A 19,217-nucleotide genomic window follows, 5' to 3' on the forward strand; every position below is an offset into this window, starting at 1 on the left:
AATAGAAGTGGCCCATCTCTACTAAGTTATCTCTGCTTGTATCCGAGTCGAGTTTGTCCGTTGCATTTTTGTGCCCAGCAGATGCCGTCAGCGTACTGTGCATTTCGAACGCTTTCAAAAAGTTAAAATTGATTCGAAACTCTTGACGACGTTCTTCTTGCAACTTTGTAAATTATTTCATTGCAGGATCGAGTGGAACAGGTGCGTATTAGAAATGGCGCAATCACTCATAAAAGGCGTTTTAAAGACGCTGTTAATACACATGTAGTTCCGTTAAAGACCCACGTGATTAACGCGGAAGTTGTGTTTCATAAATTATATTTGAAGTCGGGACTCGGGCAAGTGGTGGTGCTTGCAGATCATGTCGTCTGCTGAAACGGATCTGTTGATTTGGGGTTCGTACAACTTGTGAAGCGTCTGGAGGCTTTAACGTGAGATTCACCGACTTAACGCTAACATCTGCAAAGACAGTTTGGAGCCTCATTAAAACTGGTGAATATATTTCAAACTGTTTTATTTTACTAAATGCATGACTATTAGAGGACGAACCGACGCGACACACGCGTCTATCGGTCGCTTTCACTGGGTGTAGTTGCATATGATTGTGCATATGACATTTCATTGTTTCAGTGTATTTTCAGTATGATGCATGTACGGGTTTAATAGACCAGCATGCATTTATTGCTTTTTCAACATCAAACAGGAATTGAAAGCTTTTTGCTGTCACAGCAACTCCTGTGATGCAACAGAGAAACTAAAGGGGGTTTCGAACAGTTAATGTGCTGAAATAGACGTGTAGAAGTTTCATTTGATGTGATAATAATTGCATGGCATGCACCTACTCTATGCAGTCCAGGTTATGGTTCCAGTTTGATCTCAAAATGTCTCTGGAAAGTCACAGTGTAGCTTCAATATAGAAAACGAGAATTCTCTCGTCAGATGTGTATGAAGATTTTTCATCAATGAATAAGATAAAATCTTACTCTAAATTGTGGTAATTTAGTGAAAACTGTGGGAAACAGTAAGGCTTTCACCTGCATTATCATCTACCAGGTGAAAATCAATAATCATAAAAAGTCAATAATTTCAAGCTGCGGCATGTAAGAATCAGAAACCCTATTTATTAAAGACACCTGAGGTCGTTTAGTGAACTGCAGCCAGCTACCTGTTGATTTTGGGCTACATCGCCCTGCCCTAACCTAGCATGGTATACCAGAGCTAAGGTAGTATCGTGATTCTGAAGCTTCCAAATGCTGCTGGTGCCACAGTATTTTAAAACGTTAGTACCGCGCGGAGGGTGGGGACGGGTCGTGATTTTACACACCCGGTCCCTTATCAGGCTGATCAAGCCTCCGAGAGTGATAAAGGCCGACTGCTGACGGTGGTGCGACTTAGAGAGAACGTATGGGCAGTTGTCCGTCATATGTGTGTGGGTGTGTCTTTTGGTTTAGTTTTATATTAAATATCATTTATATTATCTAGCCAGTTCTCGCCACCTCCTTTCCAGGTTTTCGGCACCAGTGTAAAGCAGTTCAGTGGAAAAGACCAGGCCCTGCCCTCCAACCGGTCACATTCCGTTAATATGGTAGTACCATATGTTATGTAGTAAATGTGATAGTGAATATATTATATAACCTTCATTTGAATCGGACCTATGTCTGTAATAACATAAAATAAGTAGTCTTTTTAGTGGCTTCCCATTAATGCGTTGCCCTTTAAGAGTGCAAAATGCTGTTTAGAATTTGCCCCTTATATGGTATTGTTTATTTTTCAGTGTGTGGATTTTCCCAGCTTCAAACACTCACGTCTGAATCCCATTATGTTAACTTGGTGGTCGTGTCTCCTACTGGATAATATTAATTTAAATAAAACTTTGGAGAGTGAGAAGCTTTTAAAAAAAACACTATTTATGCAGTGGTATTTTGAATTATTTTGGGTTTTGCCTGATGAGGCCAGGAAAACCCATTTGCCAAGAATGTCTACAAAGATTTCAAGCCAAAAGGGGAAACGCCAGCAACCTTATTAAACGCCTTCAGACACATACCACTGCTTTTGCCATTTCATTTAACCTAAATGCTTTATCTTAAGATTTACGGTTTCTCTGAAAAATGGAATGTTTCACTTATCTTTTTCCAATTTCAAATGCATTGTGGCGGTAACTTTGCACTTATGATCAGCCCTGCATTTCACAAAAGCATCGTAAGCTTAAGTTGATCATAGAGACCATTGGTGTCAATGGATTCTATGGTCTACTTCGCTTACGGTGCTTTTGGGAAATGCAGCCCAGATCGGTTTGATCACATCCCTGAGGTGTGCGACGAAACCAGTGTGTATGTGTACCGGTAATCTGCTTTTGCATTTGCTAGAGAGGCTGAAGCGGTTGTAATAATGAAACAGTCTTTTCAATGTTACAATCTCTTTATTTTTATGTTACCAACATTCAGATAATCACAGAAATTGTATAAAAGTTTAAAACTGTTGCCATTTGAACTGGTTGTTTTGATGTGGGAATGAATGTAAAAAGTTAATCCATTTGAGCCTTCTCCCAGTTCATCCATCAGTTATTTTCACCACTTCTGGAGCAACAAAGGGAATCGCTAGTTTCTAAGAACGACTATGACAAACTGTGTTAAGAATTAACACACTATTGTGTGGTATTGTGATACTTTAGCTTGTGTAGTTCTGGAACACTCTCCCCCCTGACCTCTGCAACTCTGATTCTCTCAAACACTTCCAATCCAGACTTGAAACTCATCTGTTTAGACAAGCCTACTCATTGTGACTACTATTGCATTATCCTCCTGTATTGTTTTTAACTGATGTTTTTTAACATGTTTTTATGTTAGTTTTTAACAAATTTAGTTTTTATTTTGTTTTAATGTACCTTTTTCGTTGTTGTAAGGCGACCTTGAGTGTCCAGAAAGGCGCCAAATAAATAAAATGTATTATTATTATAGTATATCGTAAGATATGATTAATCGTATCTTGATTACCATTACCAAACTAGAAGTTTCTCTAATGCAGGTTTTGTTTCTAGATGTTTAAAAGCCATTGCTGTCTCTGAAAAACATCAAAGACAGAATTAAGTTTTTGTCAGAATATGGAATGTTTGATTCCGAATGGTTCAGCAGAGTTGTGTGGAGTGATGAATCATTATTTATTTTGGTGATGCTCCAGAGAGGTGTCTTTGAAGATATGATGATAAATACAACAGTGAATGCATCTCTACCACAGTGAAACATGGAATAAAAGGTGTCATGGCGTGGGGAGCCTTTTCAGCTGCTGGGACTAGTGAGCTGCTTCACTGTGAAATGAGAATATTGCAGAAAGGGTTGCTTCCCACAATTGAAAAGTTGTTTTCTAAAGAAGAACGATTGTTATTTTTCAACAAGACAATGCTCTTGCCACACTGCTAAGACCACCAAGAAGTGACTCTTCTTTCTGTAAAAAGCTGTTTGCAAGTATACCTACAAGGCTTAAACGTTTAAAGAAATCAAAGAGAAAAACGTTCACGGACTAAGTTATCTCTTCAATTCTTGCTAATTTCCTGACAAATGATTTGTGTTTAAGACCATTAAAAGCTTGATGTTTTGCCATTTTGGGCTTGGACTGGTAGTTCTAATTTGAAGCATGTTCAGATGTAAATAGTCCTCTAGTAACCAACTGTGCTGGGCATGATGATGATCATTATTCACATTTGACTGTTCATGCACAAAGCTACATTTAGTAAGAGAGCTTGCACCTCACATTCCTCACAAATTAAGTGCTTTGTAATTCCACCTTGTTTCTGATATTATCACAGCTTCAGCTCCATGCTGAAGAGAAATCATTGGACTTTAAGGTGGACCTCAATTGAAACACTTAATCGTTGAGTTTGCGAACTTTTAAGAAATCTCTTGGTTTTCTCACACACTTTTGAGTCTGCCCTCTGTCCTGGTCTTTCATCTCTTGTAGAACATGGTTTTTCTCCAGGGCGAGATCATGACCATACAAGCAGTGCGTGACTCATAAACTGGTGGAATCTGCCAGGTCTAGATAATTTATGACTTGAATGCTGTTCAGTCTCAAGGGAGCAAGTGCTGCTTGCAAACAATTCGTGAATGTGCGAGGTGCAAGAGAGAAGCCAAAGGGCAACACCCAAAACTTATATGGAAAACCTGAGGAACTGCCTGTGACAAGGGGCTATTTGGACATGGAAATAAGCATCATTCAGGTCCTCAGTCAAAAAAAAGTCCCTGGGACAGATGTATAACAAAATATGCTTTCCTATTCAGGGTGTCCGATTCAGACTCCTCAGGTCCAGGATAGGACATATACTGCCATCCTTTTTCCTGACAAAAAAATGAATGTTTGTGCAGGCTTTGCAACACTCTCGTGAGGAACAAAATCTATTGCTCCCTTGCGGAGGACTGACTGGATTTCCTGCTCTTAAACCGGCATATCCCGCATTGGAAAAGTGGAGGACATTATGCCGTGGAAATGAGGTGGACTAAGAGCGGATTGAAGCATGTATCCTCAGGTTACCATGCAAACTACACAATTTGGCACCCTGGGAAGACTGCCTCAAATAACTGCATAGAGAGAGGGGTGTGAGAATATTGTTGTCCTGATTTTGACCATGTGTTCCGCTCACTAGAGGGGACTGAAGCATGGCCGGGATAGGCCGTAGAAATGGCACAGCAATGGGCAAACAAAACACTTGGGCCGGATTCTACCCATCACATTGTGAGGCAGGGAGACTTGACACTATGCCACTGGGAAATAACATTCTATAGTGTGGCAAGAGGGTGTGAGCATGAAGTCAGACATATTTATTAGCGTCTCTAGTCAAGACACCCAAGAACACCAGTTGCTCTTAATCCAGCACTCTACGGGATGTCTGACCAGTTGTATAATGGTCAGTACAGCTGGCTGAGTTCATTGTGTCTCAAGGCTGTATTGGGCAGATTTAACAAAAGCAATACAAGCCTTTTAAAAGGGACTTATTATGTCCCTTTTTACACAATGTAATATACGTATGTCTCAGGTGTCCCCAGAATGTGGCTAAGTTTCAGATCAAAATACCTCACAGATTATTTATTCTACCAAATCAAGTCATTTTTATTTCGCCCTTCACAAAACACATCGTTTCAAAGGAGCTTTACAGAAAATAATGCATTAACAGAAACTGTAACCGTAATATCTATAAAGTCTTGGAGTCATCATTGTGTAGTTTAATAAAATACGAGTGTGAATTGTTTAAATTTTCTTTTTAAAATAAAATATGAATTGTATTTAGAACCCCAGTGAGCAAGTCGAAGGGAACTGTGTAAGGAACACAAAACTCCATAAGATGTTTGTTAATGGAGAAAAATAACCTTGGGAGAAACCAAACTCACTGTGGGGGCCAGTTCCCCTCTGGCTAACATCATGAATATAATGCCAATATTAGTTAAGTATAGTGCAAGTCATAGTTTATAAGTATTAAATGAAGTTATTTAAGGGTCAGTGCTTAAACAAAGATAGTGTATGAACTCTAAGATTAATGACTAATGTCCTGGATTAACTGCACAAGTTCACATAGATGCATTGTCATTGTTAGTTTGTTGATGAAGGGTTTTGCTGGCAATCAATTGATAGTATATGTTTTCCATTTATAAGAGTGTAGTCCATCATTATACTGAGGTGATGCAGGCAGAGATCAGTTAGGAGCATCACAGTTCAACCGGCTGGTAATTTCAGTGAGGTCTATCCTAAATCCTAGGTTCAGGCAATGGCATATGATGTATCCCATGTCTTGTGTTTGGAGTTGGCATCAGTTCATCCTCTGAAGTCCATTGTAATCTATTCTTATTTATATTCATTAATTATTAATTTATTCTACCATGCCTTCATACCCCTGTTATGTAGCCCTGTTCCAAACGGGCTGTTTTAGTGTCTGTAGCTTTAAATGCAAAGGAGCTGCTGCTCCCCACACCCCTTTCTGGAAGTAAGCTGTGCCTTTCCTGCTGGATACCCCAGCAACAACCATGCAGGAGAACTTAAACAGTTAAAAAATTATAAATAACACGAAGAACACACTAAGTCAATCATCTTACCGTATTGTGCATAACAAAGGTTGGGTTATGAAATATGAAAAATGGCTATTGTTTAAAATACCACTATCGTTTCATAATCCTTTTTGAAATGATGACCGGTTTTATTATATGGAAAATCTTCATTGCATGACCACTCAAGCAGGATTGTGGAGGACGGCAATCAGTTTATATAGTAACCGAAACAGCTACAGCTTCATTGTTATGGGATAAGTTAGTGAAGGTTTTTTGCACAAAATTCAGAAAGCCAAATTTCAAATATTAAAGTATAAAGTGTAAAACTTATGACAAATTTGAAGTTGGGTCACGGAGAGTTTGTATTGATCCATCATTAGCTTTGAAGCAAATCCAGCCTTGTGTTTACCATTGTTGATGAAGCAGTCCGAGTTAGCACAAGTGGCTCTAGTGAGGAGATAAATCTGGCGGACTGTGCGCTGGGGGTGGGAATCTCTAGACACCTCACGATTCGATTGCGATTCAGACAGCTGTGATTCGATTATAAAACGATTATCGCTGCATCTTGATGCATCTTTTTTTCAATACAGAATTTTTTTCTTTTTTGTTTGTACTCTTAAAGCAAAATATTTGTAATGATTCATAATTAATTTACTTCCAATAACTTTTATTAATACAACAAATGGAAGCAATGTGGCAAGTCAAATCAGACAAAAAAAATAAACATTTTGCTGAGCCAAAAATCATACAAAGCTTTCTGTACTAGCAGCTCTCATACAAAAATTATGCTTTCTGAATAACTTGTAAATTGCACTTAAATTAAATAAATAATATAAATTGCACTTGTATAATAGGAGTCTTAAGCTTCTGATGTTAAACTAAATCCTGAACATAAAAGAGTCCCTCAGATAAAAAAAAACAAAAACTCCCAGAGGGGAGTCAATATGTTGACTACCATTTTTATAAGTGGCTGACAAACTAAGTGGAGGGCAGTACAGTAAACTCTGTAGAACTTAGTAAGACTCTGGTCTGTTTACGGCATATATTGATATGAAATAAGTGACCATGCGTGACGGTGCAAATGTGTTTAGCTAGTGATGTGCAAGTTCTTGTGTAAGAACAGGAACTGGTCAACATGTTCAGATGCAAGTGTGCAGTGACTATATCTCCTGCTGTAGAAAAAACTCTTTCTGCAGAGACACTTGTGCCAGGAATACATGAGTATAATACATAAGTGTGGGGATCGCTGTGTCAGTGTAGTATTTATGAGATGGGATGTTGTATCTCTGCTCCAACGTGCGCAACATACCCTGAAAGCCCAGGTTTTTAACAACCGAGTAAGGATGCAAATACTTGGCAATAATTATTGCAATCGAATTTGCAATTCTCTTAAGGTGCGTACACACTGCCAGCGACTTTATCGCTGCAGGTCGCCAGTGGCTGGCGGTGAAGTCGCTAGTGGGTGTTCCCACTACTGGTTGCCTAGTAACGTTTATAAATGACATTCACGGATGTCATTCCATTGCTGTTGACAGTGAATCTCTTTTCTTGCCACTAAAAACAAACATTTTGGAGGGAAAAGACAAAATATAAATGGAATCAGTACATAAAATGCTTTATATCAGAGATGAATGAGAAACCAGGCGTGCTGTTTGCCAGAGCGGCTGTTTATCTGCGGCGAAAATGCAAATGCAAAGGGAGGCATCTCCCTTCCTGTTCCTGGAAGGGAGATGCCTCCCTTCCAGATGCGCTGAACGACTTCTACGCTCGGTTTGAAGTGCAGAACGACGTGATGACGAGGAAGTCCACCCCTCCTCCCAACGACCAGGTGCTCTGTCTTACCACGGCAGATGTGAGGAAAACTCTACGTAGAGTCAACCCACGGAAGGCTGCTGGACCAGACAACATTCCTGGCAGAGTGCTCAGAGGATGTGCAGACCAGCTAGCAGATGTTCTTACCGACATCTTCAACATCTCTCTGAGCAGCGCCGTCGTTCCAACGTGCTTCAAGGCCACCACCATCATCCCCATGCCAAAGAAGTCTTCAGTGTCCTGCCTCAACGACTACCGTCCCGTCGCACTTACACCCATCATCATGAAGTGCTTCGAGAGGCTCGTCATGAGGCAGATTAAGACCCAGCTGCCCCCCTCACTAGACCCACTGCAGTTTGTGTATCGTTCAAACCGTTCAACGGACGATGCCATCACCACAACCCTCCATCTGGCCCTCACCCACCTAGACAATAAGGACACATACGTTCGAATGCTGTTCATAGATTTCAGCTCAGCATTCAACACAATCATTCCCCAGCACCTGATTGGAAAGCTGAACCTGCTGGGCCTGGACACCTCCCTCTGCTGAAGGGAGATGCTGATCGGGAACAGCATCTCCACCACCACCACACTGAGCACTGGGGCCCCCCAGGGCTGTGTGCTCAGTCCACTGCTGTTCACTCTGCTGACTCACGACTGTGCAGCAATGCACAGCTCGAATCACATCATCAAGTTCGCCGATGACACGACCGTGGTGGGTCTCATCAGCAAGAACGACGAGTCAGCATACAGAGAGGAGGTGCAGCGGCTGACGAACTGGTGTAGAGCCAACAACCTGTCCCTGAATGTCGACAAAACAAAAGAGATGGTTGTTGACTTTAGGAGAGCACAAGGTGAACACACTCTGCTGAAAATCGACGGCTCCTCTTTGGAGATCGTCAAAAGCACCAAATTCCTTGGTGTTCACTTGGCGGAGAACCTCACCTGGTCCCTCAACACCAGCTCTATCACCAAGAAAGCCCAGCAGCGTCTCTACTTTCTTCGAAGGCTGAGGAAAGCACATCTCTCAACCCCCATCCTCACTACATTCTATAGAGGGACTTCTGAGAGCATCCTGAGCAGCTGCATCACTGCCTGGTTTGGGACTTGCACCGTTTCGGACCGCAAAGCCCTGCAGAGGATAGTGAGGACAGCTGAGAAGATCATTGGGGTCTCTCTTCCCTCCATCAAAGACATTTACAAAAAACACTGTATCCGCAAAGCAACCAGCATTGTGGACGACCCCACACACCCCTCACACAAACTCTTTACCCTCCTCCCGTCTGGCAAGAGGTACCGAAGCATTCGGGCCCTCACGGCCAGACTGTGTAACTGGCTTCTTCCCCAAGCCATCAGACTCCTCAATACTCAGAGACTGGTTTGACACACACGTGTCCTGAGTTGCACTTTAATTACTGTCACTTTATAACTGTCTGCTACCTCAATAACTGCTATGTGCATAGAACATTATCTCATAGTATGTTATGTTTACATTTTAGAAACTGTCATCTTTTTGCACTACTGAGTACTGGTTGGTGCTGCACTGTCTATTGTCCTGTTCATTGTCAGAAATTTGTTGTACTGTCCTGTACTTTTTGCACATGTTTGCATGTGCACTTTATATAGGTATATGTAGGTTTTTTATATAGGTATTTTATTTTGTTGTGTTGTCTCATGTGGTCCTGTGTTGGTCCTTTGTTGTTTTTATGTAGCACCATGGTCCTGGAGGAACGTTGTCTCGTTTTGCTGTGTACTGTACTAACTGTATATGGTTGAAACGACAATAAAAACCACTTGACTTGACTTGACAATGCCGTTCTGTCTGGGTCCATAAAATCCCCGCGATCTCAGATACACCTTTCCACGCAGTATTTTTCTTAAAAATGTCCTTGTACGCGGGAAGAGACATATCATAGAGCACTGGAAAATTTCTAACAGCAAGAATTAGCCATTCATCCATCGAGAGAGAGAGAGAGAGAGAGAGAGAGAGAGAGGAGAGAGAGAGGGATCACATGAGCTCTCCCGTCGTCTCTCCTATTGGCTGTCGCCTCCGTTAGTCACTCCAAAGTTGAACTTTTCTCAACTTTCTCGCGTCGCTGGACACGCCCACATCTAGCGCCAACGGTCGCGACAGCTCGTGTCGCCGGAAGTCGCTGTGCTCGCATTGAAAATGAATGGTATTGAGTCGCTGTTGCGCGCGATGCCGCTGGCAGTGTGTACGCACCTTTAGCCTTTTCGGAGCTGGGTGGAAGCTTTGACATTGGTGCTCGATTGTCATCTGGTTCGCAGCTACAACCGGCAGTTTATTTTCTTCCTCCGGGTGGAAACGTGTAATATGGGTTTTCATGTTTCCAAAATATTTTATTTTAGTTTGACACAACTTGCCACAATGTGGCTCTTGTCTAACTCTCGTTTCCCTTCGTCTTCATAAAATCCAAAGTGCTTCCATAAACTTGCTTTTAATCCCGAGGGTGCCGGTCGAATTTCCTGCTGAGCCATCTGTGTCTCGTGTTAAGTGCATGCCAAAAGACTGTCCGGGTGCTGTAGTTGCACACTTATGAGGTGCGTCTTTTGCGTTCCGCCAACATTACGTTCACAAGAAACATTCATAAAATCGATGCTTGACGTTTGTGAATCGATTCAGAATTGTGCAAGTCTGCATCGTGATGCATCTAAGAATCGATTTTTCCCGCCACCCCTACTGTGCGCTGCTCGCTCATGTTTACGTGAGGGCTGATCTAAGCTACTCAGGCGCCAGCCGTTGGTGATACCTTTCCTCTTTTCACATCATAAGGAGCTGCAAAACTGTATGGCTCATTCAGAGACTCTGTTTTTTATTGATGGGGGAAAAGATAGAAAAGAGGGAATTGTCTTTTACCATATTTTGTTGTTGTCTACACACACTTGGGGGGACACATTTACGTAAAAAAAAAAAATTAAAAAAATAGAATAAGTGGATGTCCTCTTTAACTGTGTTAAGTGAATATGATTTTCCCTTCTGTTCACAGTGTATTTTTTGTTTTTTTAAATTATCTTTTGTCTCTCATTGCACTACTTACACCTTCTGTTCTTCATTTTGTCTCTCTCAGGGTAGATTTTAATGGTAGAAGATATCTGTGATGAGACCGTGACTGAGCCTTTTTTCTGAGTTTGGTCCTGATTGAAGACAGAATGGCCACTGCCAAGAAAGGTAAGCTTCTTTTTTTTACTCACTATTTCTCTGTTTGCCTCAACCCTAGAACCCTGAAAATTTTAATGTTGATTTTTGTAGCAGCTTTGCATTCAAATTGTCAACTTGTCGTATTCAAATATGATTGTGACTGTTACTTTGCTATAGAAAACGTGTTTCTGTCACATGCTATATATACTGTGCTATTGAAGAGAAGTAATAAACCGTATTACAAATTATAAGTGGTGTTTTCTAATACAAGCATCACTAGTATTATTGTTCATACTTTGGGTCGAGGGTTTGTTCAAGTCCCTGTGCCAAGGACATGATACTGCACATCAAATTGTGTGGCTTGTTTTCACTACTATTACATTTCTAAGCGACTGGACATATTCCTGGTGGATGATAACATTAGTGAAAAATAATCACAAAGACTTTACATTGAAGAAAGGACCTGAGCCATATCTAGGGATCAGAATATTATAGAGACTTGTCATATAATGTTGGGTCAGTAAGCAACAACCTACTAACAGCCACCTAGAACAGCAACCACATAACAATGTGCTAAAGACCATTTATAATGCCATATCTATGGCATTGCAACACCTTGACAACCACTCACAAAAATCTTGCATCATGTTGGCAAGTTTTACATGGGCAGTCTCCACTCATCTTTTTCTACATGTGTAAATATCTACAGTGGTGGGAAAAATGTGAATTACCTGCATTTATGTATAAATTTGTCTTAAAATTTGGTTTAATCTTCATCTGAACAAACACAATCCTAATCCTATTTTAACTAATAATGCTCAAATCATTGTATTGTTCTTGTACATATTGAACACATAATTTAAACTTTCATTATTTACCCCCGTGGGGACCTGGAGTAGAATAGGCCCCCAGCACCCCTTTGCTGATCATAAAAGGTGACAAATGGGGCGGCGACTTTGCCATAAGTTGCAACCCGTGTCTGTGGAGAAAGAGGTCCTGGGACTTGAGGAATGTGGGTTGCTGCAGCTCCCCCAAGTCCAACACAGTGCATTGGCTTCACATGTGACTTCACATAGATGGGAGGTTTGAAGGGCCTGGTCCAATCAAGCGGCTAGTCAAGACTTGCCCTAAAGGGTGTTGGCTGAGGGTCAATCAAGGAATATGAACTTTGTTCCTTTTGCTCGAGTAATTTACCCCCATATCCTTGGTGCATATCTGGAGGATACCTGCGGCTCTGTGCGGAGTTGGACTCCGACCCTTCTTGGACTCCGAGGTGGGTGGGGAGTGGGAGTAATGAAACAAAATAACACAAACATGGCTAACCAAAAAAAACCTAAATGAATAAAGTTGAAGAACAGAATGGGGATGATGACTCAGATGCTTGTTGCATGATCCCCCAAATACATGCAAATTGGCAGAGATTAATTATTTTAGAATCTGTACTACCTAACATGCCTCTGAATAAGGTGTCCCCTTTTTCAATACAAAAAGGTATCTTGGGTATAGCAGGGACAGTTAAAGATGTGTAAAAACTATGGGATGGACAAACACTGGTGGAATGTTCCAAAAAAATTCATAATTTAATTTTATATGATAATATAGTGCATGCTAATATGCTGGCCAATGTTCCTATAAAAGCCTTGTATCATCCATCTCTGAACAGCAGTAAAGGAGTTGACCGTACCAGAGAGCTTCAAGATATGAATGAGGCTGACATAGCATCGAAATCATCCTTGTTGTAACATATGTTAAAAGAATTACAATCAAAAAAGAAGACCAGATGATTAAAACAGAAACTTGCATAGTGACAGAAAGGATCGAATTAGGATATCTGAGAGTTCCTGTCAACATCTTCATTCCAAAAACCAGAAGACCTTTTAATTGTCAAAAATTTGGTAACTGCTCTGCAGGATGTAAAAACAAGTCAGTATTTTGTAATTATGGAGAGGAAGGACTGTACAAGACCGGCAAAATGCAGCAACTGTGCACTTGATCAATCAGCTTAATCAAAAGTCTGTCCATTCTGGATCAAAGAGAAGGAAATCCAGAGAGTAAAATATATGGAGAGAGTGAGCTACTTTGAAGCACATAGAGTGGTTGAGGAGTCTCCTGCCTTTTAATATAAGGAAATCTTATGCCCCTGTGGTAAAACCAATCACGAGCACTGTCAGACAGCCAGACAGACTTGACTTGGGTGAATAATGACAAACCGCAATACATGAACAAAAATTCTCTCTCAGCTAAAAAGAAGACTCCCAAAGCCAAATTACATCAAGTCAGATGCAATTTACTGAAGAACAACAATTAATCAGCTGAACACAATTAATCTTCAAGATGGAAAAATACACAAAGTAGTATAAGAACACAATTACCAGAAGTTAATCAAGGAAAAAGATGTCAAAAGTCAAAGGATATTGAAATGAAAGAGAACATAACCTCTCGTAGCCGTAGTTTATCTCCTAAATGCAGAAGTAAAGTGCATGTACGAGTTTTGCATATTTGAGAATGAATAATCACATTATTCATTGGAACTGACAAGGAATTAAGTAACCTTTGCTGAACTGCAACGTTTATCTGCTGTTGTTAATCCCATTGCCTTTTATCTTCAGGAGACTTGCTTAGTACCAAGCAGCCCATTGACCTTAAAAAAACAATACAATATTTAATGCATTTGGCCAAAATATGCAATGCCCCTTGGGTTGATCGGCCATATTAGTTAGATGTGGCATAATTCTCAGCCTTCTACCAATAGATACAAACTTGCAAGCAGTTGGGGTGCGTTTATCGCTCCCTAAACCATTTCCATGTGCTCCATTTATGTTTCCATTGCTTTACATGGCTTGGACAGATAAAGGTTCCAAAAACATCAACAAAGCCATACCGACGGGCTAACTTGTGATTTGAAGGCTATTGAAGAACAGAAAAGGGCAGAAAGGATGTTTAACAAACACCCAACAACAGAAAACCTCATTAAATTGAAGATTTGCAGGTCCAAAGCACGTAGAATCATTAATGAAACCGAAAGACAAAGCTGGAAAAATATGTATCGAGTTTAACGTCACATGCACCAACAAAGAATGTATGGGAAATTATCCGAAAGCTGAAGGATGAAGAAGGTGGATCACAATAAGGACATATTAGAGTTAAGGCACTTTATTAACTGCAAAACAAGAAATTGCCAGCAAGCTTGCAGAGACTTTTGAGAGGAACCCTTTACTAGAAACTCAGTCTCCCTGAGTTCCAAGAAATAAAGATACAACAGGAACAGAACCAACTTGACTTTTCTTCAATATCACATAGCCATACAAACACACCTTATAATAGAAGAGCTTCTTAAAGCTCAAAAACCTCAAATGATACTGCTGTTGGAACAGATAAAGTTCATTATCAGTTCCTAAAGCACTTACCCCATAATGTATTATAAATCCCTTTGGACAATTTTAACACCGTTTGGAAACCAGGAGAAATAACATCATATTGGAAAGAAGCAACAGTCATACCATACCTAAACCGGGTAAAGATCATACAGACTCAAACAATTACCATGCTATACCCCTCACCAGCTGCCTATGTAAAACCATGGAAAGAATGGTCAATGAACGGCTTGTGTGGATGCTAGAGAATGACCATAAGATCAGTGATTACCAGTGTGGTTTCAGACGAGGAAGAAGCACTTTTAGTCCATCTCATAAGACAGGAATCATATGTACGTAATGGTTTTATCAAAAAAGAGCATGTGGTGGCAGTTTTCTTTTGATCTAGAAAAAGCCTGTGATACTACTTGGAGATCTGGCATTTTAAAAGATCTGTATGAAATGGGTTTTAGAGGGTACTGTGAAGCGGACCAAGGAAGGGACGGAAAGAGATGTCAGCTTAAGGGGTAAGCTTTATTATTACAGTTAATTTGCTTGTATCACACACAACTATTCTTTGCTCTGTGTCAGGCTCTCTCTCCATGCTCTGTGGCTGCTGGCTTTTTATCCGCTCTCCTCACGCTACTGCAATTAGAGACAGGTGTTAGACATAATTTAGCTCAGGTGTGAGCGCCCTTACCGCTTTTCTCTCCCGGACGGGCGCTTGACCACGCCCCCGCTGCCACAGGTACTTACCTATTTTCATTTCAAATTGCTTTTTTTGTGTCAAAATAGGATCTACTTTGGCGAATATACACACACAAGAATTATGTGTGACTTAAGGAAGTATCCTTTAAGTTACCTTGTTTAGTATTAAAATTAACAGTATTGCAAATGGTATCGGGTAAAATGTATTCTGTATGTCGACGATTTGTGCATCTTTTACAAGGGGAAAAATATTAATTTTATTGAAAGGCAATTACAGCTGTGCATACAGCAATCAATTCTCCAAATCAAAAACTGTGTGTATGCATTTCTGCTTGCTGTGATCTCTACGTCTGGACCCAGAAAATAAAAATCCCTTCAAAAAAAGAAAATCCACATTTTGGAGTGTCCCAGTCAGAGCCCAGCCCTTACATTTATGCATTTGGTAGACGCTTTTATCCAAAGCGACTTACAGTGCACTTATTACAGGGACAATCCCCCCAGAGCAACCTGGAGTTAAGTGCCTTGCTCAAGGACACAATGGTGGTGGCTGTGGGGGTCGAACCAGCGACCTTCTGATTACCAGTTATGTGCTTTAGTCCAGTACGCCAACACCACTCCATTGGAAAGATAATAGGGAAACATGTTTAATGGGATGTGTTCAATAAAGACATGAAAGATTATAATTGTTTGTGTGTTGTAAGCTTAAGCACCGTTGTGATTGTCTGTACTTGTGACTTTTTGAATACATTTTATAACCAATTAATGCTGAAAACCTGCTTAATTTTTCTTGCCACTGTATTCGATTAGTTTTCCATGGACCTAATTTTATCCATATTTTACTTCACATTACTCATTTAGTTTAGCTAAAACAACAACGGCAACAACAAAAATGTGTAGACTCACTGTGAGAAGTTGTTGTTTTTGTCAATCTACTTTTCAAGACTTTGGGACAGCCTGCTGGTTTATAATTCTGAGGAATGAGACTTCAAAAGTTTTAATAAAGCAACAACAAAAAAAAAAAGTATGCATTTTTGCTCAGTTGGTGGTGACCTGGCAGTTGCCTGACATGTGGGCTGTTTCTTACTCTCAGGAAGTGTGTGTGTCAAAGTGTTAACCTTTTCACGCAGAGGTTGGAAAATCTTTGAAAAATAAAGTCTGTCTTTCCCTGTTATCTTTCCTCAGTTTATTGCATGTAGGTATAGCTGCCGGCCATATACCTCCAATAGAGCGGAATCTCCAAAAGAGGGCAGATTTATGCCCAAAGGGGGAGTTGGTTTACCCCAAAAGGGGGTTACACCAACTCCAAAAAGGGGCATCACTTGCATTCACTGTTAAGGTTAAGGAAATGGTTAGGTAAGAGGCTCCCTATATCTTCTATGGCGGTTTAGAGTGAACGCCTCTTTTTGGAGCAATACCTGCAGCTATAACCTTCTCGCTTATTGCGGTAATCAATCCGTATCACTCTACAGACTCTAGTTATTGTTTGTTTGTCTGGACGTGCAAAGATAGCCTCCATTTTATTTCGGTTTCCAAATGTGATAGGTGGCCTGTTCTCAGAGGCCACATCTCTCGGTGTTGCCATGGTTACAGTGTGAAGTTCTCATGAAATGCAGTGCTTCTACAGCATCACTGGGCTTTACTTTAATAAACAGCCTGCCATTCTCGTATCCCTGATGAAAAGCAACATTTCTGTTGTGTTTTGATCATAACACTAAGATATTTCACACATGATGAACAAATTAACAAATCAAAATTATAATAAATGTCATGTCTAGGTTTGTCATTACTTGGTGTGAATAACTCCAGATGCTGTTTTTCTGTCATTATCTCAGTTAATGCGCTGCTATTTCTCTGAACGAGTGCTGTCTGCTGGTGTATTTTAGCATTTCTGCACATCAAGATGAGCAGAAGAAAGAATTGTTCCGGTGCCTATTCGCTCCTATAATTATTTTTTTCCACTATGAAGCTTATGAGATTCATTAATATTCATGTAATCTAAATAATATTACTTGTTAAAAAAAAACTTCAGAATCAATGTTTTTATGTGAGGATCGATATTCTTGATTCAACGTCAGTATCGGAAGTATCGATACTTTAGTATCGATCCGGCCATCCCTATTCTGTGGCACCCCTAGCCAGTCGTGGCGGCACCACAGGGTTTGTTCCTGCTCATTTGCAAATGCAATGAGGTCAATAGGCTGTCTATTATTGCCTGTTATTTTAGTTTCAGAGCCATGAAAATGTATTTTAGTTTAGACTTTGTTTTAGTTTACGATAATAACCTTGGGCAGCAGGAGGATGTTAATTAATTGATTGACTCAACTCCCTGCTGAGTTAATGGTTCTGTAGCAACTTTAAAAGAACTTGCATTATGTTTGAAAAAAAAAAATGTATTTGATGGTCCAGTAAGCTGCTCCTTACACTGAAGAACTGATATGACTTCATGCTGTAATCTGAATGTTTCCTCTGTGAACACATTAAACTGACATGTACAGTATACAGAAAGTCATGTAGCTTACATGGTAGACTGAACATTTTAAGTTTAGATTGTGTAGGACATGTTCCTATATCAGTATCATTTGCTGGTGTAAGGCTGACATCAAGAGGTCGTAAAACTCAAAGAACTCTGCGAGAACCAACGTCATAAAACTCTCACACAGATGAACATCTCCACCCAAGATAACACTCCTTACTTGCTAAGGACCATACAACGCAAATCCCATTTTGACCTCTATCTCACCTAAGGGCAATTTAGAATGACATCCTTTTCTGTAATATAAGAGGTTTTCTGTTCATACATGTTTGATATCATTCAAGAGGTCGCAGTGCGACTGGTAAGGTGGTCTCATTCCCTTTTTTAGAAAAAACAAATCTCCATTAAGATTTTAGAACTTAACAGAATCATGCACACTATTAGAGACATGTTGTAATGCTGGGAAGTCAAGAGAAGGCAGACAGGAGGTGCGGATCCAAATGCAGGTTTATTAGCAAACTTGAATAAAATAAACAAACACAGGAACAAAAGAACAGTCCACAATGGGAAAATAAAACTAAGGCACGGACGAACATAAAGAAGCTACACAGGTTGGGGAAACATCCACGAAGGGCCGAACGAACACGAATAAACATCCAGAGAATAAGAAGACCAAGAGTGAACATCAGGGAGCGGGAACAGCGAGCATGAAACGACACATCAACATTCAACAATCGACAGTCACTAAACAAAGAACCAGGGTTTAAATACACAAACACAATGAAGACTAAATGAGACACAGATGAGAACAATGAAGAGTGCAGGCAGTGAGAGAGGCCAGGAATTGTGGGAATTGTAGTTTATACACAGACAGTGAAACACGGGGCGGACAACAAGGAAAACGTGACATGGAATATGACGTGCTGAGTGAAACAGAAAACATGGGGCAGACAACACAGGAACGTGACATAAACATGATGGGTGAAACAGAGAACGTTCCAGACACACAGGAACGTGACACATGTCCCTCCCAAATCTCCCACAGGGACCACTTGCTGTATGCAGATTAGGTATATTCTTTGTAAGCATCAAAGGACCTAATCAATCACAAGTTTCAAAGGTCTTTGCCAAATGTTGTATAATTCTGGAGGTCTGTCCCCACCCCTGCTTGTATGTTAATGAGGTATGTCCCCAGGACTTCCAAACCTAACCACTCCCAAAATCCCCTTTGTCCATGGTTTGGGTATTTAAGGAGGTGTGACACATTGCTCAGGGTTCTCTGTAGTCAGACGTTCCCACACAGTTTACTGTGTGTAATTTACATCAGGTCATTGCAATTTGAATTTCTTATGTCTTGATAAAATGTCTAACTTTGACTTATCAATGTCTAATTGAAATTGATGAATTGATTATGTTACCTGGTCAATAAATTGTCAACATTTGATTTCATTCTGACTGACTGTGACATTGTGTTTCCCAAACAGATTAAACGATTCGTATGTTACCGCAAGTCTGATAAGTGTACGTGGGAAACCACGCATGGCCAATCCAAAGCTATTACAAGAGAAGTTATGTTGGTCAACTTACATCTGTAATAGTGGCCATGACCTCTACTGAAGAAAACGTTAAGTTAAATTCAAGTGTATGCAATTCCATGGGGCTATACTGAAGTATCTTTGATT

General features: G+C 40.4%; 1 protein-coding gene across 1 annotated transcript in view; it reads left to right on the forward strand.

The window, feature by feature from the left end:
• The first annotated feature begins 307 nt into the window (after window positions 1-307).
• adissp (adipose secreted signaling protein) overlaps window positions 308-19,217 on the forward strand; it is a 50,917-nt gene continuing 32,007 nt past the window's right edge. Inside the window, exons 1-2 of the mRNA XM_052134974.1 lie at window positions 308-492; window positions 10,931-11,031. Coding sequence (XP_051990934.1) covers window positions 11,013-11,031 — 19 coding nt within the window. The 5' untranslated portion in view covers window positions 308-492; window positions 10,931-11,012. The remainder of the gene's footprint in view (window positions 493-10,930; window positions 11,032-19,217) is intronic.

Source organism: Xyrauchen texanus, chromosome 1, assembly GCF_025860055.1.
Source record: "Xyrauchen texanus isolate HMW12.3.18 chromosome 1, RBS_HiC_50CHRs, whole genome shotgun sequence".
NCBI classification, from domain to species: Eukaryota; Metazoa; Chordata; class Actinopteri; order Cypriniformes; family Catostomidae; genus Xyrauchen; species Xyrauchen texanus.